General features: G+C 42.3%; 1 protein-coding gene and 1 pseudogene across 1 annotated transcript; one reads left to right on the top strand and one right to left on the bottom strand.

The window, feature by feature from the left end:
- Window positions 1-262: 262 nt before the first annotated feature.
- Window positions 263-26,453, bottom strand: LOC112795403 (probable receptor-like protein kinase At5g38990; annotated as a pseudogene).
- Window positions 23,142-25,076, top strand: LOC114927641 (F-box/kelch-repeat protein At3g23880). Its single transcript, XM_029298030.2, has one exon. It carries the CDS (start codon window positions 23,358-23,360, stop codon window positions 24,711-24,713), a length of 1,356 nt encoding a protein of 451 aa, XP_029153863.1. The 5' UTR covers window positions 23,142-23,357; the 3' UTR covers window positions 24,714-25,076.

The raw sequence follows: 26,453 nt of genomic DNA, 5'->3' as shown, positions 1-26,453 counted from the left end.
AGAGACCAAATTTGGATGGTGAAGTTGGGAAATATTCTATCTTTTAAATTCCACTGTATATCATTATCAGAAATAAATAACCAATCCAACTTCTTTATTTCAATTGAATGATAAGCAGCTCCATTTAGTAAGATACGACCTCTGTATGCTGTACCAAAGCTTCCTCTACCGATGACTCTGCGTTCAAAGTCGAAGGTTGTTCGCCTAAGATCGGCTAGAGAAAACTGATGGAATATCACCTCTTCTAAATGAATATCATGCATCAAATGACTTCACTTAAGTTTATAATGTTGGTGGATGATAAGGAATAACAACCATTGTTCTTTTTGATATCTGCTTGGACCTGCAATAACAAAGCATGCTCAAGCAACACTTCTACTTCCCCCCATTGTTGGTCATTCATCAGGTTCATGCTTCAAGCATCTTTGTGTAACATCCATGAACACTTCCCAGCACTCTGGTGCAATCTTTCCCCTGAGGGTTGGATCAATGATCTCTTCGATTGGGAATCGCTGCATAAAGGCTATTACATTCCATGGTTGAACTTGATCATCAATGAACTTCTCTAAGTATTTGATTTCACTCTTCCCCTCCAAATGTTGGTTACCTAACATGTTGGCCTTGTTAAGAAACAAATCCTTCTCCTTCATGCATACCATTACAAGTAGAACCATACCAAAGGAGTAAACGTCACATTTATCTGTAACGGTCAGGCGTTGGAAACACTTAGGGGCTAAGTATCCAAATGTACCTATAAGTAAGAGTATTAGTTGAGTTATTTAATTACACTGCTTGCAGTAAGCTATAAATGAATTACCTGCAACATAATCTACTGCAATTGGTTTTGGCTTGGAAGTAGATAGTGGTCCCTACAATGAAAGCCCAAAGTCTGAGAGCTTAGGCATCATATTGCTATCCAAAAGGATGTTACTAGGTTTTATGTCACAACGAAAGATAGAGCGCTTGGCTCCAGCATGAAGGTAGTGTAGTCCACGCGCCACTCCTATACATATCTTTAACGAGTAAATGTCTAAAATGATTTCTGAAATTCAAATCGCTACTCAATTTAATACTTGACTTTTATAAATGACTAATTAAATTTTTAAAATTCGAAAAAGTGCATTTCTGTTAGTCTTTCGGAGAACTATCATCTAAACGTTGATGATGTGAAGCGTGAACTGCTATGTGAGCATTCCAACTTTATGCTAATGTGTACCAAGTTTAAATTTGATTCAAATTGGTATTTAGAATTGCTTAATAATAGCAAAATTAGTCCATCTTCCATTATAAAATCCTAATCCCCAAATTCTTGTTTTCTCTTCTTCGACCTTTCTGCTGTCTTCTTCTCTTCTTCAACCTCTCTGCTATCTTTCAGTTCATCTTGTTTTCTCGTCTGTGTGAGTGATGATGGGTGGTGAGGAGAGAAGTCAAAGTACCTCAAGTAGGAACAACTTTACCGGGAGACTTTATGGAAGCAAAAGAATGTGCAACAGGGGAGGTAATAAAGCCGTTTTATGCAACTGTAGACTTTGGATGGTGATGAAGTACTCAACGATGATAGAGAATCCTGGTAGACCATTTTATAGTTATCCAAACTATGAGGTATGGTTATGGCTCTGAAGAAAATGTTAAGATGATTTCACTTTGAGTTTGGATTCACCTGCATTTTTTACTTTGCAGTATGAAATTTATTGTAATTTTTTTTGTTGGGCTGATTGATGTAAAGAACCAGTTTGTGCAACACCCATTTCACAAGAATTCTTGCACGAGTTTAATTGGAAGATGACAAGTTTGGAGAGTGATGTTAAGACCTTGAAGATGATACAATGGTGCTGCTGGTTTTTATAGTTACTTTTGGTGTGTGTTTAGGTTTTAGCTTGTTAAGTTTTATAGTCAATAAATGATGATTATGCTATGAAGTTTTAAATTTCTTAAGTGGTATGTAATGTCTTGATGAAGATGCCATGAAATGAAATACTAATTTTGCATGAGTTCAATTCTTGATACTGCACTTGTTCTGCTAAAATTGTGATCAATTAAACAAAAAAAAGAGAGATAAATCAAAACATGTAATGAAGCTAAATATGAATTTAATTTAACATAACATAATATTTTTCAGAGCATGAAACAAGTGTTGTTTGTGCTAAAGCACATTGTGCATAATATACTATCACAACCCAAAACATCATAGGCCATAAAAACATCAAAAGCCATGCATGCACATTTCAAAAGTTACATTACAAAAAACATAACATTGTTTAACCATAGCATTCAACCACAACGGCATGAACTCAAAAGGTGACTACACATTGTGTTAGCTAGACATTTTTTCTCGATGGGTTGAATCCTAGAGTTGGAACAAACTTCAAGAAGGAGGCCAATTTCCAGAGGTTGTTGCACTAGCTCCCTTAATAGTCTCTCTTGAAATCTCAGTTGGATGTGGAACAATCGTAGCAGTAGCAGGCCAGCAATAGATGCAATTATCCTCTTGATAGGGAGTTTGTTGCATCTCTCACTTTTAGTCCTCATAAGTCCTTTCTTGGCATTCTTTGTAGTCTTTGCAGCCTGTGATAGTAATAACAACAATAACATCCATAATGCTAATAATAATAATGATAAAAGACTTGTGACAATATAAAGTGTCATTATATGGATGAGGACACTGTTCAGAATCATAACATGAAACCAAAAACATATAATCTCAAGGAACAAGAAAATAGATTTGTTTTTAAAGATTAATCTACTCCACAACAACTCAATATTTTTTCTTTTATGATATTTTTTTAGTCTAGTAGAATAAAGATTAATCTGTCATAGACCTAAATTTTTTTTATGATTTTGTTATTAGTCAATAAATTATTACATATATAAAAGAAAATTCAAACTCCCAACAATTATTTAGGGGGACACAAGTCAATCTAAATTGATTAACTCAAAATCTAATTTTGATTAGTATTTTTATTATTATTATTACCTAAGTTCCAAGTTCTTGTTCAACTCTTTAACTCCCTTCAACAACAACTTCTGTTTGAATTTCAGTTTGTCCTCCTTCAATATCACCCTCACCTTCTGCACCAACAACCTCACCTTCCTTACTTTTAGCATTAGCATCACTCTCATTTGCAGCATCTTCGACAGCTTTTGCAGTAGCTGCTAGCTCATCAGCCATTTATTTTTTTTACTATTTTACAATCCCTTGTTGTGTGACCAACATCTCCACATGTTTCACAAGTGAATTTGCCATATTTTCTCTTCAATTTAGTTGTAGTGCGCTCTTGACTTCCCCAAACAAGTGCTCACGTGCATCTTTTTTTCTTGCATAATGTGATGGCCTTCCATGGGGTTTGCTCCTTACGGGTGGTAAGCAATGGAGATATTGTAAAGTCTTCCACAACTCTTGGCCTCTTACTGTTGATATAGTACTCATAAGTCTTGTTGTATGATCCCATTGTTAGCCATGCATGGGCATAATTCTCGGGCCTACCATTCATGACTGAAATTGTAGCCATTACATGATGACAAGGTAACCCTAGCAAAAAAAAAATTGCGTAATTAAGTGTTTAGAATAGGTATGCTGCCATGCAATTACACACAAGAAAACAAAATATTGCTTACCCAATAACTGCCAAGACCTGCAGCTACATATTTGGTTTCCCAAATCAACCACCACATTATGTGGTTTACCATGCACTTCAAACATGACCTCAGCTGCATCTCTAGACCACATTGGTGTATGATACTTGCTGTGATACCTCTCCTTCGCAAGTCTACTTTGTTGAATCGGAGGTAAGTATCCCACATGGCTTGAGAGTTTCAGTTTGTTCCTTTTCATACTAGTCATGGCATACCTTCTAACCTCCTCCAGTAAAGTCAAGATAGGCTTGCATCTGTATGGTTTGGTGGTAGCATTGAACACCTCACACATGTTGTTACACACATTGTCAACCTTTGGAAAGTCCTTGTAGTGAGCCCATGGTCCATGCCTGCTTAGAAAATTTGTCTAAATCCACCCACGCCTTTTCATTCACCTTTTCTACTGACTGCATATGTCCATTGAATGCCTGGACAGTCATTGCTCTAACACACTTCCATAGCAAGCTCTTCAAGTGTGAGTTCTTCCATTGTTTCTGGAAGTTTTGTCACAGGTGCCACACACAAAAGCGGTGATGCGCGCCTGGCATAACCTCATGCAATGCCGGGATCAAACTCTACAAGGTAACAAAATAGTCATTTAATATATGTTACATTCACCGATAACACAGACAACTTAATTCAGAATAGTCCTTCAATTTTTGGTTATTATTACAAAATAGTCCTTCGAATTGTGTTCGTTAATTCAAAATGGTCCTTAAATTCATATATCGTGCTTCTAATTGAACCATATAAATTACCTTCTACATGTTAGAGATGAAATACCAACCATGTTTTGTTTGGTCTCCAATATCTTCATGTAAGAACTCCAAGAACCACTTCCAGTTGTCTTTGTTAACAACATGAACAATAGCTCATGCAATTAGGTATACATGATTATTCACATCTTGACCCATGACGCACAACAGCCAACCTCCATAATAGAATAGGTCTTCAAAAAAGTACCATCTAATCTTACCAAGAGTCTATAGCCACCCACAAAACCTTTCTTGCATCCATCCAAACAGACATAAAACCTTTTAAATACACCGTCTCCACTAGGCATCGTACTAATACCTAACTTGTTAGTTGAACCCGAATTAGATCTTAACTGCTCCTCTGTATAATCTCTAAGTTTAGCATATTCTGCAGCTTTATCACCCCTTACTATCTTCTTTGCATCACCCAAAGTTCTTGTAATTGTAGTCCTAGACAATTGTATTCAAGTTTTTGCCTTTAAGTAATTAAAAATCTCACAGTGTCTAAATGTGGGGGAGCTTCTTAACATTCTTAACAAGTATACCAGTTACCCAAGACCTAGTTGCACATCTATTCTTGAAAGTTCTCCATATGTATGATCATCATTAAAAGTCTTAATTTGCCAACATTCATTCTGTTTGTTATAAGAACAAAACATCATTCAAGGACAATCTTCATTCTTGCATATCATCCTACATCTAGTAGTGTTATTTTTCTTGTACCTAACACCCCTACTCTCTTGCAACGTATAATTTCTAACCCCTTTCTTAAAAGCATCCCTAGTGGTAAACTCCATACCTAGCTCTAACCTTACATGTCCAAATTTGACAGCATCATTGAAGATGGGATTCCCAACTGGATCTACATCGTCTTTAGAGTCTGATGGAGTCCTTCAGTTCATCAGATTTTCAACTATCATAAAAAAAAGATACTGCCATACAGATTCATGCATTACATCATCGAAAAAAATAAAATTAGTAATTATATTTAAATGGAATTAATTATAATAAAAAATATAATTTACATACATTACAAGTTTTTTTCTTCTTCATCATCATCTACCTCCTTCTCATAATCAGATGCATCCATTGAAGGGAGACGGAGAACATCTTCATCACCAAAAGCCTTTTTCTTGTCTTTATCATTGTCATTGTCAGCCTTCTTTTTCTTCCTATTATTGGAAGGACCAACATCATCATTGTTGTCATTGCTTGAGTCTACACACCCAAGTGGCATGTGTGGTTTGTATAAACTGTCCTCTGTAGACTCATAAGAATCAAATGAGCTATCAACATTCAAGTGAACTGGGTCCTTTTTTATTTGTTTTCTCCAGTCTTGTGATTATGTGATATACCTTTTAGGAATTTTTGTAGATGTGCTAAATTTAAAGTTAGTAGGCTTGGCTTATTTCTTTGATGTACTAGATTTTCTAATTTGTGCATTGTTGGTCGGGGGTTGGGTTGAGAGAGAATTTTGTGAGATATGACTTTGGAAGTAATGGAATTTGGTTGGGATAGAGATTTAGGAGGCTTGGTATGTGAGCAAGGTTTGGAGACATTTATCTTGAGGGTAATGGATTTTGGTGGAGTGGAATTGGAGGCAATGGGCTGGGAGGCAGTGGACTTTGGGGCAGTGGGCTGAGAGGCAGAGGGGCCACCTACTAAGGATGGCAGAGGCCCGGCGCGGAATCCACCCAGGCGCAATACAAAGGGTAATGGTGCTCATGGTGGAAAGAAAACCCAGCGATGTCGTTTGTGCCGGGAGGTGGGACACAACAGGACGACTTGTCCAGTCTGCCACACAATGGAGTCATCCAGCGCAGTTGCAGATGACATGGATTCGATGGACACTGACATGGTGGGTTAGTCGCTTTATAAATGATCTAGTTAAGTTTTCTGCCCTGTTAAATGGTTCTAATCATTTGTTTTTCGCATTGGTGTCAGCTCTATGATAACCAATCCGGCGATGTGTATGCGACTGCCGAGATTCCTTCGTTCCAATGCTCCGATAGTGACACGCAGGCTAGGTTTGCTAACAGCGACTTCGCTGGGACCAACACGTCCGGGCCTGTCATGTCTCTCGCCAATTGAGCAATGGCGGCCTAAAGTCGTCACGACTGTGTGTTGCAACGGTAGGTTGGTCGAATCCATTCACATTCTCCGGTAGGCTGTAGCCGTACACAGAATATTGTCTCCATTTCATCTAGGTACAGAACCGTCTATATGTCGTCGACGTAAAAACAAGTTTTTGCTATGTTGGCTTTCGTTGGTATGTGGCTGTGCTCTAGATAGAACATGTTTTAATCGGGATTGAAGAAGTGGAGGGGTGAGGTGGTGTCATGCGAATAGCTGCAAATCCACTGTCAAACATGATGTGTTATTAATCCTTTTGTTGAACCGGACATGTTAGTTAGGGGCATCTTTATAGCGATTCTATGTGTAGTGGATATTTTGTATGTATGGTAAGTGGATATTTTATATGTAACGTTTATGTGGATATTTTGGTTGTAACGTTTAGTGGATATTCAGATGGACGTCTCCTAAAAAAACTCCCTTCGTCCGCCTCTTTGCAGCAGACATTCGGAACTGGTTACGTCTAGTACTACCGTGTGTGCTAGTTGGAAAATGCACGTGGTTCAATCGCGATTTTGAAATGCTTTGTAAGGGAACATGGCTTCTGGATGTAATTTAAAACACACGCTTAAAACACCGGACGTGATGAATAAAATGCACTAAATGAAGCACGGCAACAAATCTGAATCAATACTAAATGAAGCACGACAACAAATCTGAATCAATAAGCAACCACTACTAATTCTCATTTTTAGGGTATTAATAAATCAGTGTGAAGTTTCAAAATTCAAACATACAAAATGTAGGTAAAGTGAATCGAATAACATTCAAGCTTCACATCATAAAATTACATTCAAACTTCACAGGCACTAATTGACATACATTTCTAATATTGGGAGATCAGTCTATTTGCAATGCTACGCGCACATGGGTGACAGAAACGATTATCGTGTTTTCATCTAAAGCATAAGTTAATGAGGGCACGGTAGAATTGTATGCCTGAAAATATAATGTAGATTAAAGATACGGATGTATGGACATGCAGGTTGCATCATTGTATTTGACAGACTGTGGCAAGAAAACACCATGGACCGATCGAGTTACTTTGATTGAGTTGGGGGGCGGTGGCTGTGGGGTTTAGGATACAGGAGTTCTATTCAATATCTATGCAGCCGGTACTCCTGCGGCGCCAGCCACTCGAAGACACACACATGGCCATGTCTTATTTGACATGCTGTTGCTAAGGCACACCAGCCCATTCCAAAACATCCGCTCGTCCTCCCGGCATAGCGCGTATACTGAACGGTCCACGCGCCCCTCTCGTTTGTAATCGAAATTGGGATATCCTCGTATACTCCTGGCAGAGGGGGGACATTTGGCTGGAAGCGAGGACATATTTTGGGGGGTGAGAGCAATGAAATAATTGAATAGAACAATAGCACCGGAATTAGTTGCCTTTAAAAATAACTGTCGGGAGACTTACGAGAAAACGGGTTGGAAAAACTATTTCCAAATACTGTAGCGAGGAACTTGTTCGTATTGGAGTCAAGTCCGCGGACAGAGTTGATTTACACTCCTTAATACCGGGAAATGACGTTGATGACAAGGTATGGCACCTGACTACGCTTATTTTGACGATGGAAAAACACGCATGACGTATCGCGATGCTTCATCGGGTTCTTTTTTTTTTTGCTGGTCTTCGTTACCAGATCATACATATGGTTGCCCTGAAAATGACCGGTGCTGAGATCCTTGTCACGTCCCCCTCGTACTGGTGCCTTCCGCCGTGTGTCTCGGTAACTTAACTGTATCTGCTGTTGGTACTCGTAATCAATCATTGTGCCGTTAATGCTCGTTCACAGTCGTCCGCGCTCTGATACTTATAGGACAGGACTTATTATATTCGTCAATGTTGTCTTTGTAGGATGATATTCTGAACGGGGAGACGACGGAGGTAATGCTCAATCGTTACATGGAGAAATGGATGAGGCCATCCCGATTCCTTGAACTGGTCTGTTGACGGAGTATCATTTGTTTCTCGAAACCTAAACCACAAACAAGTGTCTTAAGTGGATTAACTATACGTTTTTATTCTGTGCAGATTTATGTCCCCATGCAGGACACGTTGGGCCATTGGTTTTTGATGCTCATGTCTTTCAAGGACCGGGCAATTTACAACCTCGATTCATTGCCAAACCAGTTCGAGACGCCTCACCGGGGAGACCGGATCCGGAAAACGGTTACCAGACAATTTTGATTTTTGTCTTTACTTTAGTTTGGCATACCATGCAACCATTTTGATTGTAGTCTTTACTTTAATTTGGCATAGCATGCAACACGACGTACATAATAGCGTTCTGACCTATATTTCGCGGTTCGTGCAGGCAAGGGTCTTATACAACGTGACACAGGCAGTTTACGAGAAGCACTTAATGAACTTGCCAAGCAACTTCGGAGATTTCCAGATAAAGAGCCCCATAGGGATACCAAACTGTGGGCAGAGGTACGTTATCACCAAGTGAAACATGCATGTGTAAGAGTGAAGCATTTTTTTTATCCGTAATACATACTGACGGTTATTGTCTATTTGTCCGACCAACATTCAGCATGAACTCCGGGATATGGGTCATATGGTGGCTCAACATGGGAGAGAAGTTCAACCCGATTATGGACGGGATTGTAAGTATGCTCAAATAAGAACGTTTATTACGGCTATTATATCATAGGGACACATTAAATCCGATCTTCTACCATTTTGTAGTTATGGAAGAAGGAGATCAGGGCGACAACTGCAGTGAACCTGACCAGCTCACCATTCAACAGACTCAGGGATCGTGTGTTGAGCAAGGCAGAGCTATGGCGGATGAAATCAAAGAAAAACACCTAAGGTACTGTGTAGGAAACATGGTTCAGACAGCTATGACGCTAATGTCCCGATGCCCAAGTTAGTATTAGGTTGCTTCCTTGTCTAGTTTTTTATTTCGGTTCACTGCGGGCATGCGTGCCGATTCAAGTTCATCATACTCGCAAATTAAGACTTTGTGTGTTTTACGGCCTTTCCTTTCATGTTTCGTATTTCGTGCATGGACGCCTGTTGAAGTTTCCAAGACTAATCTTCCTTAATTATATATATACATATGAATGAATGCGATGACGATTAGCTAAAATATATCTTAATTAGTTTTTATTTTAACTCTCTTAGCCATCGACTAAATGCTCACCAGCGCGTAACGACAAATCTAATAAATGCCCTCAATTAATAGTGTTATTTCTGTTTACAACGCAAGGGCATGGAAGTTTTTTTTTTCTTTTTTGAAAAAAAAACGAGAATGGATTTCGCCAACCATAAGATGCGTCGGTTAAGTCCGAGGGAACTAGATTCCAAAGGGCGATCCTCGACCATAAATATACTAGCATGCCTACTCTCAATACCACTGGATAACACGGTCTTAAGCATATACACTGCCAGTCCCTCGTCCAACGGGAAGTTAAAATGGAGCGTCTACCCCGCGACGTTTGGTTAGCCATAGCCATTAAGGTCGCCACGAACTCCATTGCGGACCTGTGCAGGTTCCGTATGACGTGTTGCGTTGCGCGCGATGTAGGTGACGAGGATACTGTGCTCAGGACGGTTGCCATACCACCCCCGCATCAGATGAATTGGTTGTGGATACGGGACCCTGTAGGGCGAAGATTTTTCGAGAGGTGCATTGAGATTGGTCACCCGGAGCTTCTGTTTCGGGAGGCGCTGCGGGAGCTCTACATATGACGTAACCACGCCATCGGATGGGAGATGCTGCAGAATGCAGCCAGCAATGGGGTGGTTGCTGCCAACTACGCACTTTCAATGGAGTTGCTCATCCGAATGGACGACAGCGAGGCCAGAAAAGAAGGTTTGGAACTATTTCGCACGCTCGAAGCGGGTTACTTACTCCCCGCTTGTTACTCGCGTTGCTTCGTGGTGCTCACAATTTCTTGGCCCGATGAAGTCCATATGCCGAAAAAGGGAGAAGAACATACGGTCTGTCACTCGACCAGATGCATGACCCGAGGCCATATGGGTCTTCTCTATGACTACCGCCGGAGGGCGGCAGAGCGGGGCTCCGTCCACGGTGTCGGAGGCGCCGACCATATTCGGTGCATTTGCTGTCGCGCCGACTACGAGGTGGAACGATACGTAGACATTCCTAGGGTTTAGGATTGTCATGCATATTAGGTTTAGTATTGACGTATAATATTTCGACTTAGTATTGATGCATAATATTAGGTTTAGTATTGACGGATTGTTTAGTGAATGCTTTGTTTTTTATATATCCATGATGTAAGAATTTGACGGATTTATATTATCTAGCCAATTACTCGGATATGTTGACCGGGAACTACAAAACATATGGAGAAAAAAAAAGGAAATTGGGAACCCCGAGCGACGAAATGGGCAAAACGAAAGTCGTAAAGTGAATGACCGTAAAGTTAAAAAAAATCAACAATAAAAACTCTAAATACAAGGGACGTGTTTGCTAAGGAGGCCATGTGCGAGGCGACGGGAATGAATCGGCAGGCTCCCTAATCGATGTGAGTGTGGCTGAGTTGGTGTAGAGGCACGGTACACAACCGATTGGGATTCGATCGCAAACGGCACCAGGTGACTATAAAGACGGGCGCCGTAAACAGCAGCCTTTGCGATAACTGCTTGGAGCGTTTGTGTTGTTGACCGGTTACACCTAACGGCCCATTCATCAATTGTCTCAAGCATTCAATACAAGGAAAGGAGATGTATCGTCCGACAGGCCCCGCCAACCTTCCCCATGATGTTTGGACCTTAATTGCCGGGAGGACCGCGGTACAGTCCGTCAGGGACTTGTGCAGTCTCAGGATGTTGTGCACCGCTGCACGCAACGCAGGGGAGGAGGATTTCGTTTACCGATGCGCCTCGATTCCAATTTAGGACCAACGGTGGTGGAGTATGAGTCCCATGCACCAGGCGGGAAGAAACTTCTTAGCGCGATGCAGACGGAGCGGGCACCTGGAAGTTCTGTTTCGGTCTGCTGTGTCTGACCTTTTCATCGGCGGGTGTCCTCTTGCGGGGATGGAAACGATGCACGTTGTCGCAGCCCAGGGCCATTTCGCAGCACAGTACACGGTGTCGATGATGCAGATGATACGCGACGACTTCGAGTCAAAGAACAAGGGCTTACAAACATTTCGTGAGCTTGAGGCGGCCGGTGCCTTAACAATCTGCAAATTGGTGTTCCGCGGCGTTATCTAGGGGATGTGGACACACCTGCGTCGCCTGCCAATGCTAAACGCAGGGGATTTAGTCTGTTCTTCGCATGAATGTCCAACCCGTGGAAACATGGGTGCTATTTACCGCCACCAACGCTATGGAAGAGGGTGGGACGTAAACGATGGTGATGGAGGTGCTGCTCATATTCCGTGCGTGCATTGTCGGGCAGATTATGAGTTGATCCTGTTTGTCCACCTCTTTGACTAATAGGATAGGATTGTGTTCTCAATATTTTTTTGGTTATCCTATCTAATATATGTTTTATGTAATATGTAATGATTGTTTCCGCTGTTTGACTCGTTTGCAATCATTTTATTTAGGAGAAGTATTTATGTGTTCTCTGTTTCGTATAAAAAATTTTCTTCATGGAAAATACAATTGTTCCCCGTTACTGACCTCCCGTTCGGTGACTCCCCATTGCCTAGCCAAGTAATCATTTTTTTTATATACTCAACGCCAGTCCCGTCTGCCACGTTATTCATAGCAGTCCATAGCCCTTCAGCCCGTCGTGTCTAATCTAACGTCACATTACCAAGATTTGCATTCATTGCAAATTCTGCGCAAGCGATGCAGCACACGTTTCCCCAGGGTTTTTCTTTCTTTATTGATAAAACCACCAGGGGCATTATTATCTTCACTTTTCAATGCATGGCAGACGTACATTAATTAACCACATTAAAATGTATTAATTACCTAATGTATTTATTCGTAACTTAAATTTTGATTTTGATTAATGTATATCAATGCACAAGTCCGTCACAAGTCATAACCATTCGTCACTTCATACTTATCCTTACCTTTATCTCTAACCTCTCTGCCGGGAGGTAAAATCATTGCTTGAAGGGCTTTCGTCGTCTAGCAGACCTCCTCGTCTTCATCCGAGAAAATGTCGCAGTAATCCCTCAACGACCACGCCATTACTCCAAGCGACCTCGAGGAACCTCCGACCGCAGATCTGATCCACACCCTCCATTGGAGGATGAGGTTTTTGAGTGATAGTCTTCAAAGTACACAAGACGAAGCAAGGACGGCGAGGATGGAAGCAATCACCGCAAAAGTCAGGGCGAGTATAAGGAGGCATGAACTGGATAAATGCCGCCGATTGGAAAAGAAGTTGCGCACGGAGGTGGAACAGCATCAAACCACAATTCGCGAACTCGAACAAAAAGAAAACGCGTTGAAAGCAGAAGTTGCCGATCTTCGTCAAAGGGAACAGCAACAGATGGCACCGTGGTGTGAAATGGAAGGCAGTCTCGAGGCTGTGGAGATAAAGCTAGGGTTATTGGTCCGCCAAGTGTATGGTCAAGTTCTGGCAACGGCACACGGCTCAAAGTATCATGAAACCGCTGGGCAGAATGGAGACGATGTCGAGGATATATGACCTACGGGATCTATGTTGCAAATCTTAATTTGCTTTGTTTCTTTAGCTGTTCTATTGATGTTCTGTAACCCCCGCGTAAAACTCGGCTTTCTTAATTACATCTAATTTTCGCAGCATTTGTGGTTACCCCTTTTTTTTGGTTTTCTATTTTCGGGTGAAGCTAATTAGTAATCCGTGAACAACAATGCGAGGTAATTATGTTATTTTATTGGATCAAAATGCCATTTTTTCCACCAGGAAATAGATTCGTAACAATTTGCCAGATTGACAAGCGTTGATAACCAACCACGTTCACTAAAATCTAAACATCTCTAGGAAAACCCTGACCTCGTAATCCGCCAAGCAGTGCACACACGAGACACGGGACACATCGTTCACACAAGCCATGGTGCCGCGGGTAGTGCAAGTGATGGACCGACAAGCCACGGCATCTCTCGGATCCGATGGTCTCTCGTCAACCCATCGCTCCCAGAAAATGTCCGCGAAGAACTCCCTGCAGCTTTCGACGTCTCTGGAAGAACGGACAGACTCTAACATTTCAACACCCCTTTGCATTTCTTCTTCTTTACCGTGATCACACAGTAGCAACATGGCATACAGGTAACCTGCTTCGACGCTGCCCTCCGTCCAGGCCCTAGAAAGCAGTTCCATCCCAATGCCACGGCGGGCAATCCAGAAATACTCCGTCAACCCCGGCGGAGTATAGCATCCGCATTTCCTGCCTCAACGCAACGATCGATGAACCTCTTCTCCGGCCGGTCAAGGTTAAACAAAAAGGACACTAACGGTATAACACGCATCGTCACGTGTTGGTACACAGCTTCGGAACTCGCTGCATCCAGAAAAAGTTTACAGCTCGCCTGCATGTTGAGCAGATCATGAATCGAATTCGATGCAACCTTCGTGGCAATCCTCACCCATATATCGCGAGGAAGAAGATTCAGCGGACATTCATGCTCGAGGGGCACGTTCCCTTCCTTTCTGTTTCTCTTGGAAGATCCAGCCATTTGCAAGGGCTCGACAGAAGCAGGAGGGTGGTTGTTGAAGGATTATCAGGAATTATTAACTTATCGCGATAATACCATTTTCCAAAACGTTAATATATATGTATATAAAAGTTAATTTAGCTATAAATATATATGTATATAATATATTATTTTATATACTGACATTAATTAATTAGTACAACTCAGCGCGTCAGTCGTTTCGTTGCCCAACGTTATGGATAAAGGATAATACCGGATAATTAATACATTTAATGTATGTACGTATACCCATATTTATATATACTTATAAGAAGAAGTGTCTTTCTTGGGCTGCCAAACGGCGGTGGGCAGTCTCGTTTTCATGTTCCAGTTTGCCTCGATATTCGGAAATGGGAAATGGAAAATGGGGAACGTGAAATACATTTTTGTTGTTTGCAATTTTAACAAAGCTCATCGATAATGGTTAATATCGAGGAGCATCAGATGAAACAATTAAAAGCGTGAATGATCACATTCGCATTAACTGATAAATTTTTAATTTCCATATATTTGGATTCAATGTAAAATGTTGATTGACAGAACAAATCTTTTTTCTTTCTATCTAAGTGGGACGCAGTACACCTACCCTACCCCTGACTATGGTATCCCTGCACACCTGCTTCTGAACTTACTTCAGCTTGAAGTACACGCTTAATCCTGAACGTGGGGTCCGCGTGACAGTACACCTCTACTTTTCCACTTCTGAGCATCCAGGCAAGGGAAAACCCCTAAACCAATTTACACCATCGAGCGTTACCAAGTCAAACTAACTAAGATCTTCGGGCACGGCACCTCCAGCCATTTTGCAATCAACTTGGGCCAGGGATTATGGTACCAAAACGACACACGGCCACTAAAGAAACGTTTTGTGCTATTATTATATCTTTTTAATTTTTTAAAAAATGGTTCGAAATTTGTGTTATATTTATGTCAGCTTTAGTTGCCTACCTTAATTACTCGCTGAATAAATGTTATCTTCTCTTTCTTTATTTTATCCATCGAAGTAGTATAATTTAATGTTTTATTTTACTGAAAATAAAACCCCATTATTGACACGTGGACACATTAGTTACGGAAAAAAAGAAACCAAACAACTTTCTTCCTACATCATAATATAATATATAAATATAAATATACGTGGCCGTTATTGACATACCCTAACCCTGCTAAGTACCAACCATTCTTCACTTCTTCCATGCCGTAACTCCTCCTCTCAATTCTCTGTCCACCCTTCTCCGTTATTACTACCATATGTCGTCCTCTTCCCCCAAGAAAATGTCGGAGGAACCCGTCACCGACCACGCCATTAGTCCAGACGACCTAGCGGATCTCTCAATTGACGCACTTATCGACATCATCCGCGTAGATGAAAAGTCCGCAGATGACCTCGTTGAAGCAGCACTGGTCAGGAGGGAGGAGAGGTTGAAGGCTGCACTCGTAACGACCGGCGCAGAACTGAGGCAGGCGAAGGTGGAGATGATGGCCGCCAAGTTCGTTTTCGAGGCAAAGAAGAATGAACTGGAGGAAGGGGTACAGTAAAGGCAACGGCTTAAAAGGGATTTGAAAATAGAGCAGCGAAAAAATGATGTGCTCCTTCATCAGTTGGATGCCACAGAAAAGGAATTAAAGGCAGAACTTGCCAAGCGCCGTGAACGGGAACAGGTGGAGGCTCTACCGTGGCATGACCTGGAACGCAGGATCAATGATTTGGAGAAAAAACATAACTTTTTGCTCCATCGGGGTGGTCATCCAGCCGGGAAAAATGAAGACGGGCCCGGAGTAATTTGACCTGCTGCACATGCAAGATATCTGAATGTTTTGTTTCTGCCGAGGCCTGTATGATCATTTTATTTCCTATGTTTGTTCTGTCACCCTTTTGATCTTCTGCAGTGGAACTTAATCCCGGATAATATAATTATGCATACTTTTCTCTGTGATCTTAGCTTGTTGAAACACAATTAGGGATTTACGTTACGACGAAGCCAAACGCTAATACCTAATAAAAACAAATTAATACAGACATGGTGTCCTTTTTTTATATCATACGAAATACGTCTTTTAAAATAGATTGCTTGGATGAACAAAAAATACGAAGCCATTGATCGAAACAAAATTCAGATTAGTTCTCTGTCGTGTTGTCTAAAAAACCCTAAACATACATTTAGTGTGTTTACATAATAAAAAACTCCTTAAAATGTTGAAGCAAATTTTGTTCATTAAAGGACGGTTGTTGAATCTCTGGCCCTGTTATATTATGCGAATACAATCCCGTGGTTCAAGTTGAGCATACCCACATGATCGTTGTTCAACCTCTGTACAGATTTTATACACCATCGTCAAATATCATCATTGCTCATAAAAAATTTATCCCGTACCCTTTTTTTACATGACCCCTTTCGGTCAATCCTTATTGCCTATCCAAGTTACCAATTTTGCATAAATTTCCTGTCGCGATCTCAATACCCAGCCCCAGAAAAAATCCTTCCGATGGTGGAAAAGGTTGATTAACTCTACAGTCTTATGTCCATTCAAACGTCACTCCAATAGTGCAAGGTCCAGATCATATCCCAGTCAAGAAGAAAGAATTATTCAGACTAAGTTATGGCCAAGATACGACTTAATTGCGTCGTCTGTGTACTCCACGTGATAATTGATCGAAAAGACTGTTCTTTAACAAAATTTTTTTTTCAAAAATAAGGTAAAATACACCATCAGTACGCATAGCAATTAGCATGATCGGCATCTCCATCGTCGGGGTTTACAAAACTACTTAAACGCAATAAGTCCCCAAGAACTTCCGCACCTCGTATTCGGCCAGGCATTGCACACACGCCACACTAGACAGATCGCTCGCATCACCAATGGTCCCACGGGTACAGCAACTACCGGAACGGCATGACACAGACTCTTCTGGGTCCGCCGGGGGTATATTGGACCACGGGCCGGCGAACACCTGCGTGAAGACCTCCCTGCACCTTACGACTGCGCCGGACTCACGAACGACGCAAAAAAATTTGAATCCACGGCGGACCTCATCATCTGTTTTGTCACCAAGCGACAGAAGCAGCATCGCAGAGATGTAGCAGGCCTCTACATCGCCCAATTCTGCTGCCTCGGTCAGGGTCCGCATACCACCTCTGCGGTGGCCACACCAGAATAAATGAGACATCCCAATGCGGAGCATAGCGGCCGGATTCCGCGCTCTGGCGCATCGACGCAGAAATGTCATTGCAGGCGTCCCGGAGTAGTCGAGGAAGCAAGCGATCGGCAACACCGACACCAAGGCATGCCTGTACACGGCGTCGGAATTGCATGCAGATGCAAATAACCTACAACTCGCCTGCATGTTGAACAGATCCTCAATCGAATTCGATGCAACCATTGTGGCAATACTCGACCATATTTCGAGAGGAAGAAGATTCGGCAGACACTCGTGCTGAATGGATACCTCCAGTTTCGTTTTGTCCTTTTGGGAACTTCCGGCCATTTGGAGGGACTTCGTGGATGGATTATTGGAGATTACAAAAGGAGGATGGACGAATTTGTAGATGCCCTTGTGGCATTTTGCTTTTAATATACTACCGTTGGGGGGTAGGGGGAGGGGGGTTGCCCGTGGTTCAGTACCGCATACGTTTTTCCCTAGATGTTTTCGTTTACCGATGCGTTCATATAGTATAATAATTATATTGATTAAAGAAGCATTTATCGTAATTAAATCATACGGCAGATGGCCGACGTTTTGCTAGACAGGTGAAGTCTCAGGTCTTACGGGTCAGTGCAACAACGGAATGGAGACACCATAAACCGACCCCTCCCCTCCCCTGCAATGTATGTTTAGGATTACTATTGTACTGTTTAGTCCCAACGCTAATATTGAACTTTTATGGCGCGTTTTTTTTATTTATTCGGCTTGGCCTATTAGCTAATGAAGTTATGAAATAGTGCTTCTATCGAAGGTTATGCGTGTGACCATTTAAATGTTTGAACACGGTGATATGCATCGGTTCGAATATGTCACTTATCTGGTCCATGAAAGCGGGGATTTACAAGGCCACCCAACCCAAACACCCGACTCATTAACAATGAAATACATTCAACTTTGGTTACAGCGAAACTTCATCTGAAAGTAAATAGACTAAAGAAATGCAACACCTCGAACTCCGCAAGGCAGTGGACGCAGGACACAGTCGGGGAATCGTTGGCGGCACCCATGGTTCCGCGGGTCGGGCAGACGCTTGACCGGCAGACGACGGGTTTCCCTAGATCCGACGGGTGCACCCCAATCAGCGGATTTGTGAACAACTGCCCGAAGAGTTCTCTGCACATTTTGATTTTTCCAGCAGCCAGCACGTTCTCATACATTTCAACCCCCCCTTCCAGCGTCCGCCCCGTCCCCAACACCTGGCGTCAGCAGCAGCATCGCACACATGTAGCGGGCTTGGACATCACCCGCTTCGGCGGCCTCAAGCAGGGTGTCGACCCCAGCGACGTGTCGGCCCATCCAGCAGAATTCTCTCATCCCAATACGGAATATAGCGCCCAGATTTCCTGCGCGCGCGCTTACATAAAGGAACCCATCCTCAGGACGGTCCTCCAAGTCATAACCGAACACGACAGGTATCTCCGTCATGGAGGCCACCTTGTACACCGCAGATGAGCGGCCTGTGTCCAAAAATACCTTGCAGGTTGCCTGCATGTTAAACAGATCCTGGATCGAGGACGACGCAACCCTTGATGCAATTCTCTCCCATATTTCGCGAGGCAGAAGAGTCAGCAGACAGACGCGTGGTGGGACCCCTTTCCCTTTCCCTTTCCGTTTCTCTTTCCTTCTCCCATATCCGGCCTTCTCTCCTATTCTGCCTTTCTCGATGGTTGCACTAGATCTCATCCTATTTGATCTAAATTTATTGAATAGGTGGTGGAAGGGGAAGTTTACAGGAGGACCGTCGTTAGTATGGATCACCAGACGCGATGAAGGAAAACTGGGTAGTGAACTTATATACTGCAAAACGGCTCACCAGATAAGTCAGGAACCGTGCCACGCACGCCTTCATTTACGCCCACTGTAACCGATGCTTCGTTTTTTGGTTTGGCACAGGAATCGAAGACATCTTAAACGTATGTTTAAAACCTGAACGCTGAAAAATAACTTTAAATTTAAATTTAAAACTACATTAAATTTGTTATCTCTTCTTTCCCAGTTCTTCTCTGCTGTAACTCCTTCTCTCACCTCTCTGTCTATCCTTATCCCCCTCCTTATTTCCTGCCACCATCCAATGCTCTCTCCGCTGTGTACCTCCGAGAAAATGTCTAAGGAGACCGTCACCGACCACGCTGTTAGTCCCGTCTACCTCACAGAACAGCCAATGTCCAAGCTGATCGACATCGTCCGTACAGATTAGAAGTCCTTGGAATGTGACTTCGTTGAGGCCGAACTTGTCAGGAGAGAGGAAATTTGGGAGGCTAGGCTTGGGAAAATCTCGGATGACCTCTTCGGGGTCAGGTCCGAGAGGTTGAAGTTAATGGTCAAGTTAATGGTCAAGTTTATACCCACAATATATGGTTCCATGTGTTTTTTTGTGCGTACCGATTGGTTATGGGCTATGGCCTTCTAATGGAGACGGAGCCAGGACAAAATTGTTTTAAAATCCAAAGTCTCGCTTAACACAACCACAAAAAAAAAACATTCCCATCTGACCCATCAGGCACGAAACTTTTTGGCTTCTCGAGGAAGACTTCATGGAAGGGTGATGGCACACAGTGCTAAGGGGTGGAACTCTGACTAAATTAATTAATTAGATAGGATTCACCCTTCATATCCGCTCAATTCACACGCTGTCCACTCTGTTGGTGTTCTCCTAACTAAGAATATCCCCTTCTTCTCTGTTGGTGCCTGGACGAGAAAATGGTACGAGAACACGCGAAAGGTGACGTCGTTAGGGTTATCAAAGCGGCAGGAGAGCCGTCGCGACCGATGGTAGGTTAAAGCTTGCTCTTCTATTATTTCCATTATTTCTGACTCTCCTCTCCGCATTTTGTTCTATCTCTTACGCCGACTCCTCATGTGCCCTTATATGCAGCGTCTACCATTACCGAATGGGCTCCTCCCCAAAGGTAGCAACCATCTCTACGTCACGGTCGCCGATGGGTCAAACCATACCTACAAGATTGCATGCAGACCCAATGGGTGGAAAGAGATCACTCTCGGCAGGGGATGGCAAAGGTTCTATCGTGAATACAAGCTACAACCATCTAACATTCTGCTGTTCAAGCACAAGGGCAGAGACGACTTCAGCGTTCGCATCTTTCAGTCACCGGGTGTGGAGAGGACGTATGCTACGTCCGGTGATGAATCCGACGACGTCACACCCCCGAAGGTTCCACGGAACCGTACACGCGCTCCTGAAGCGCCCCGACGTCGAACGGGGTGCATCAATGTCCCCAGGAGCGCAGCTGCAGCTGAGGTGGAGCAGACATTTTGGTCCGAGCACCCCTTCTTCATCATGCACATCACAAAAAGGCTCTTGGGCACCCACTTCCTGGTAATGGCTTTCCCTCTCCACTATATATACACGTGTTACGTTGTTTAACTTTGGGGACCGCATTATCTGTTTTGTTCCCCTGCTGTTCCCTCTATTAAAAGTAATGTGGCGGCCTACCTGGTCTACATAAAGTGTTGTTCTTTCGCTGGTCCTTACTTTGTTGGCATGTGTGCCCTTCTACGTGGTCCACATCTTCTGTCCTCTGCTGTTGCTTAATTATTAATGGTTGGCTATCTGGTGGATCGGTTGTTGACTTCAAATTCATTACAGAAATTTGTTGGTAATGTATGTTGTTGTTAAATACTTAAATTCCATTGTTTAGGGAAAGAAGCACCCAATTGCATGCTAATTGTTCATAATGCCATCGTCAGTAGTTGTCGTTTCATTCTGTTTGACTGCATGCACATTGCATTCATGTTACACATGTCCTTAACTTCATCTCCTTCTCCATTTTGGTTTGCCTAGTCAAATGTGCCGCACTTTGGAGACGACGTCAACGATGGTGTCATGGTCACTCTCAGATCGGGGGAGATTTCCGTCCGGGCCGTCTACAGCAAATACGGGGGCAAAAGAAGGCGCAATTGTGGCACCATTAACCAAGGGTGGGTGGGTTTCTTGCGCAAGTGTAACATAAGTGTGCCCAAGCTGGCCGTCTTTGAGATCTCCAGTACCCACCCAGAAGTGGAGCTGTTGGTCCAATTTGTTGATTTTGAATGAATCCAACTGGGTTGATGAACTAGCTGACCATGTTATTTTGGATTGCCTTTTCTGATTTGGCAACAACTTTTTGTGTTCTGATTGTTGATGTGTTGCAACTGCTAGACTTAACTCTTTTTGTACATGATACAATCTTATGACCGGTGTAACTAAGAACTTTTCAAAATATCAGTGTTCCTTAGATTACTTTACAATTCCAATTCACACAGCAGCATGGATGCTCTCTACACTAATTTGCAATTTCAATTCATACAGCACCATGGATGCTCTACAATAATTTCCAGTTTAAATATAGAGCGTTACAAAATAAAGTCATATAGCGGCCTGGATATGGTCAAATTGGAAGTATAACAGTCCAAAACAGTTTTCTATAGCTACCTATTGTTTGTCCAAACATAGAACATCACGCATGATCTTCTAAGAAACTAAAACACCTGCTGCATCACCAAACCTTTGCCTAATTTGAAGACCCACGTTCCCACTGGATTTAGCTGTGAGCGCACTAAAAATAATGAATGGTTACCAAATTGTGCCCTGTGAATCATAACCCTCGTCCAAGGCAACATCCGATGCATCGTCCCATGCCAGCTACAACGATACTTTCAGTTAGCCATGAACTAGGAATCGATGAACAGCAATACATTAATTGAAAAAGACGACTAAACAAATTTGTTGGCAAAGTCTTGCCTCATCCTCCGCAGACGAGTCCTCCCTTGTGCCAGTTTCACCTTCGCCCTCACCACTAAAGTATGATGCACCCTTTTGTGTGTTCATTCTGCTGTTGGGATTTAAGTGGCAGGAAACTTGATCATGCCCTGTCTGGCGACAAAGACCGCACCTCTGCACCCCCTTCACCGTTTCCTTTCTTTGCCTCTTTCGACACCGCACCAACTCGTGCGGTGAAAAGGACCACCATACTAGACCATTTATCTAGTTTTAACAACACTTTTAATAGCCCAACATTTGAGCCCAGCATTGGTTTTAGAAAAAATGTGCATCTCAGGGAAAAAAAATTCAGAGGCCCATCACGATTGACCCAAGTTCAACCAACTGTGTTCTAACCTAACCCACCCGACCCATAACACCATGGGCTTCTCCTTCGTCATCCTGTCGCCCACCATCCCCGCGCCGCTTCGATCCTTCCTTGTTGGGCGTCTCTGGCAAAGCCATGCATCTAGCCGAAACATCACTCATTGTTATCCGACGGTGATCGAATCCAGCTCCGGCGAGGACGCTATGCAGATCTTCATCCTCCGAACCAACGAGTCGCGACGGAGGCCGCATTTGGGAGAGCAGGCAGCTTTGCAGTGTGACTCCGCGGGAGAAAGCTTCCTGCAACTCCGTTACTCCATTGACGGGTCAGTGACGGATACGTATCCATCGCAGCTTATCTTGTATGCGTCAAACGACGTCCATGGCGCTTTTCCTTCCCTCTCAGCCCTCCTCTATCATTTCTGATTTGGCGCTAAACAGAATCACTAACAACCATTAATTTAGTTCTTAAAACATGATAAACTAATTCTACATAAACCCAACTAATTTTTTATTGCAACAAAAATAACCCGCTACAAAGTGAAATTTGCAAACTAACCCCTCTGACACACCTACACCACTAACCAATCATAGGAGGAGAGAGAAAGAGTAATCTCTACCATTGGATTGAAAAAACAGAGAGATCCGACGGCCACCCTCAAATAGCGCACCGATCAGCCAAACATAAACATCATGTGCACTGGTGTGCCAAAGAATTTCGGCACACCGAATCCGCGCCCCTTCCCTTCGGTCCTCTGTTTCCAAAGCAGTTGAGAAAATCACAAAAGTGACAAAACCTCTGGCCCTAGCACTCGGCAATTTCAAAGCACTGCATTCCATTACAAGCAATCAAGCATGGATAAGAAGAAGAAGCAGTAGAAGCACACGGGGAACAAACTAAAACAGCAATCGACCATGGAGAAGAAGAAGCAACAGCAGGATGAGAATCACAAGAGCAAGAGCATTCAGGACATTCTTACTCTTGAGCTGATTCACATAATCCTACTGAGGGTTCCGCTCAAATATCTTGCTCGCCTGAAGTGCGTTTCGAAGTTTTGGAACACTCTCATTTCCGATCCCGACTTTGCGCATGTTCACCTCTCTGCGGCACCCACCCATGTATGCCTCTTCATAGATGACTACACCAAGGCTTGCTCCGTTGACATTGACGCAGTATTTCACGACTACAATTGTGCTACTGCAGTAAAAGAGGTATCTCTCCCTTTCAAGATGAAAACACGTTATGATTTTGAAGTTATGTGCTCCTGCAGAGGGCTTGTTCTCTTACACCGAGCCCCGCATTTTTTTGTGGTATGGAATCCAGTGACTGGATCCAGCAAAAGAGTATCCTACTCTCACATTGTTTCTCGTAGTCATCGCAAGTGGTTTATGTTTCCCTATAGTGCGATTTTGTATGGATTTGGTTACGATGCCTCACAGGATGACTACTTAGTTGTTGTAGCTTCTCAGGATAAGAATGGCCATGAGCACTTTGATTGCCTGTCTTTGAGAACCAATTCATGGATTAATGTTGATTTTGCACTCTCCAAACCCTTGGGTTGGAGCAACTGGAAATCTCGTGGGTTCTTCTTGAATGGCGCTATTCATTGGTCCTCCTGTACCCTTAGTGTTGGAGTTTATAGTATTCTTATATTTGATTTGAAGGAAAGGAGTTTCTCAACTATCTCTATGCCTGAACAAGTGATGGGTTATCTCAATCCCACTCATCTTGTCCTACTAGGAGGGTGCCTGGCCTTGTATTCTTATGATCGCGATAAAACTAACATATGGGTGATGAAAGAATACAAAGTGCATTCATCTTGGACTTTCTATCAGATTTCTCGGGGACGGTCTGGGCCTCTATGCTTATCCAATGGTAGTGACATTGTTGCACTAGATTCTATTTTGAAATCTATAGATCTCTACTTAAGGTTTGCCAAATATAATGTCAGAGGAGAGCTCCTCCAACTCAAATGTTTTGATTATAGTGATCTGGAACATTTTAAAGATCGTTCTCGTCGGTTGTCTCAGTATGGCACAAACTACATTGTATACACAGAGAGTCTCGTGCCAGTCCCTAGTGAGAATGTAAGGAATAAAGATGAAAAACGGTACGTGAATGAAGGTCATGCAGAATCAGCACCAACAAGTGAGAGGGAAAAGGTTGTTATTGGGAATGGACAGCTGTCAAACGATCCTTCAATTCAAGAAATCAGGAGAAGCACGAGAGGGAGGGTCATTAATAGAACCCTGGATGACTTTGCGTGGTAACTATGCAGTGGTAACCTCACTCCCTTCTGAAATTCCCCCTCTGCTCTCCTTTCTTCTTCTCAAATTCTTCGCTCTCTTTAGTCTAATTTTCTCTCTAAAGCCAACTCTATTACTGTTACACTGAATTTGCTTTCTAAATTACTACGGAATATTTGTGTTTGCCACCTGAATTCTTCATTGTTCATAGAGCATGTGCTCCTAGGTCTTTCTTTCATGGTAGGTTAATTGAACCACGTTAAATTTTCTATTATCACCTTATCTTTTGTTCTATCTGGTAATGAAACCTTGTAGCATGTTGATATAATTGCTATAGTGGTGTAAATTTTACATTTATATATATGTATGGCTTTCAACTTTATTTTATTAAGGTACTTCCTAGTTTATTGCTAATATTGCAGTACTTTTAATGTAAATCACTGTACAATTGCAATTATAAATTCACAAACGAAAGTGGCTAATTCATTGAACTAAGACCTGATTAAACTTTATTCTAAGCACAGCTTTAGTTTGCGTTGATTTCTGGGACATTGATCGTTGAAGCAAAATGCAGGTTAACGTTGCAAAGCAAAAGTTAATAACCTGTACTAGCAATAAGTTCTTCGTATTCTTTCTTTGCTTAATCTATTTGATATGTTACATATTGATCGATAGATCACCACAAATCAAGTGCAACAGGATACGCCTCATTTAGTGCAAACCTATGTTAGATCTATAAGTACTGTGTTTTTAGAGCGAGAATAAAGAAAAGAAAACAGAGCAGCCATAAAACCTATTGATTTGGTGAGTGTAGCTGTTGAAGTCTAATGATTGGAGTAAAAAAATATCCAGCACTATCTGGGTAGTGATTCATGATCATTATATGGCTGTTGACAATAACAAGGGGTAGTGGATGATAAGGTATAGCGAGCAGCATTCGTTATAATATCAGCTTGTTGCTGCAACGAGAGAGCATGCTCAAGCAATACCTCTACTTCCCCCATTGTTGGTCGCTCATCTGCTTCGTACTCCAAGCAACTTTGTATGACACTAGTGAATACTTGCCAACATTCTGGCGCAATCTTTCCTTTCAGAATTGGATCTAGTGTCTCCTCAAGAATGTGGTCTTCATGTTGAATTAAGTAGTTCAACACATTATGGCAAGTTTTGGCATCATATTCTTATCCAAAAGAATATTAATTGGATTTATGTCACGATGAAAGATAGACCGCTTAACTCCAGAGTGAAGGTAGTGTAGAGCATGTGCTACTCCGATGCAGATGTCTAGTCTTTTCTTCCATGACAGTGGTTCTTTGTCCTTGTTACTCAAGTAATCATGGAGTGATCCATTGTCTGTGTACTCGTACACAGCAATCTTTTCCTTTCCATGGTGGCAGAAGCCTATAAGAGAGATTATATTTGGGTGACGAAGCTGACATAGCATCTCGATTTCCTTCTTGAATTCAAGGGGAACAGTCATCACCTTCAATGCCACCATATAATCAGTTGCAGCAGCACCATTATTATTATTATTATTATTATTATTATTATTATTATTATTATTATTATTATTATTATTATTATTATTATTATTATTATTATGAGTTAACCTTTATAAACCTTACTAAGGGCTCCTCCTCCAATTATTAGTTTCTGGTCAAAGTTGTTGGTTGACTTTCTAAGATCATGAAAGGAAAAGGGATGGCATAAACAACTTGCATTCCCCTTCTTCCAATCACCAAAGCATAAACATTTCAGAACCAT

Source organism: Arachis hypogaea, chromosome 4 (assembly GCF_003086295.3).
Source record: "Arachis hypogaea cultivar Tifrunner chromosome 4, arahy.Tifrunner.gnm2.J5K5, whole genome shotgun sequence".
Classification (NCBI taxonomy): domain Eukaryota; kingdom Viridiplantae; phylum Streptophyta; class Magnoliopsida; order Fabales; family Fabaceae; genus Arachis; species Arachis hypogaea.
This window is presented reverse-complemented; position numbering and strand designations above follow the sequence as displayed.

What these genes read in the sequence shown, in the direction of transcription:
- LOC114927641 (XM_029298030.2), top strand. Translation starts at nt 23,358, where the DNA reads ATGGAGAAGAAGAAGCAACAGCAGGATGAGAATCACAAGAGCAAGAGC.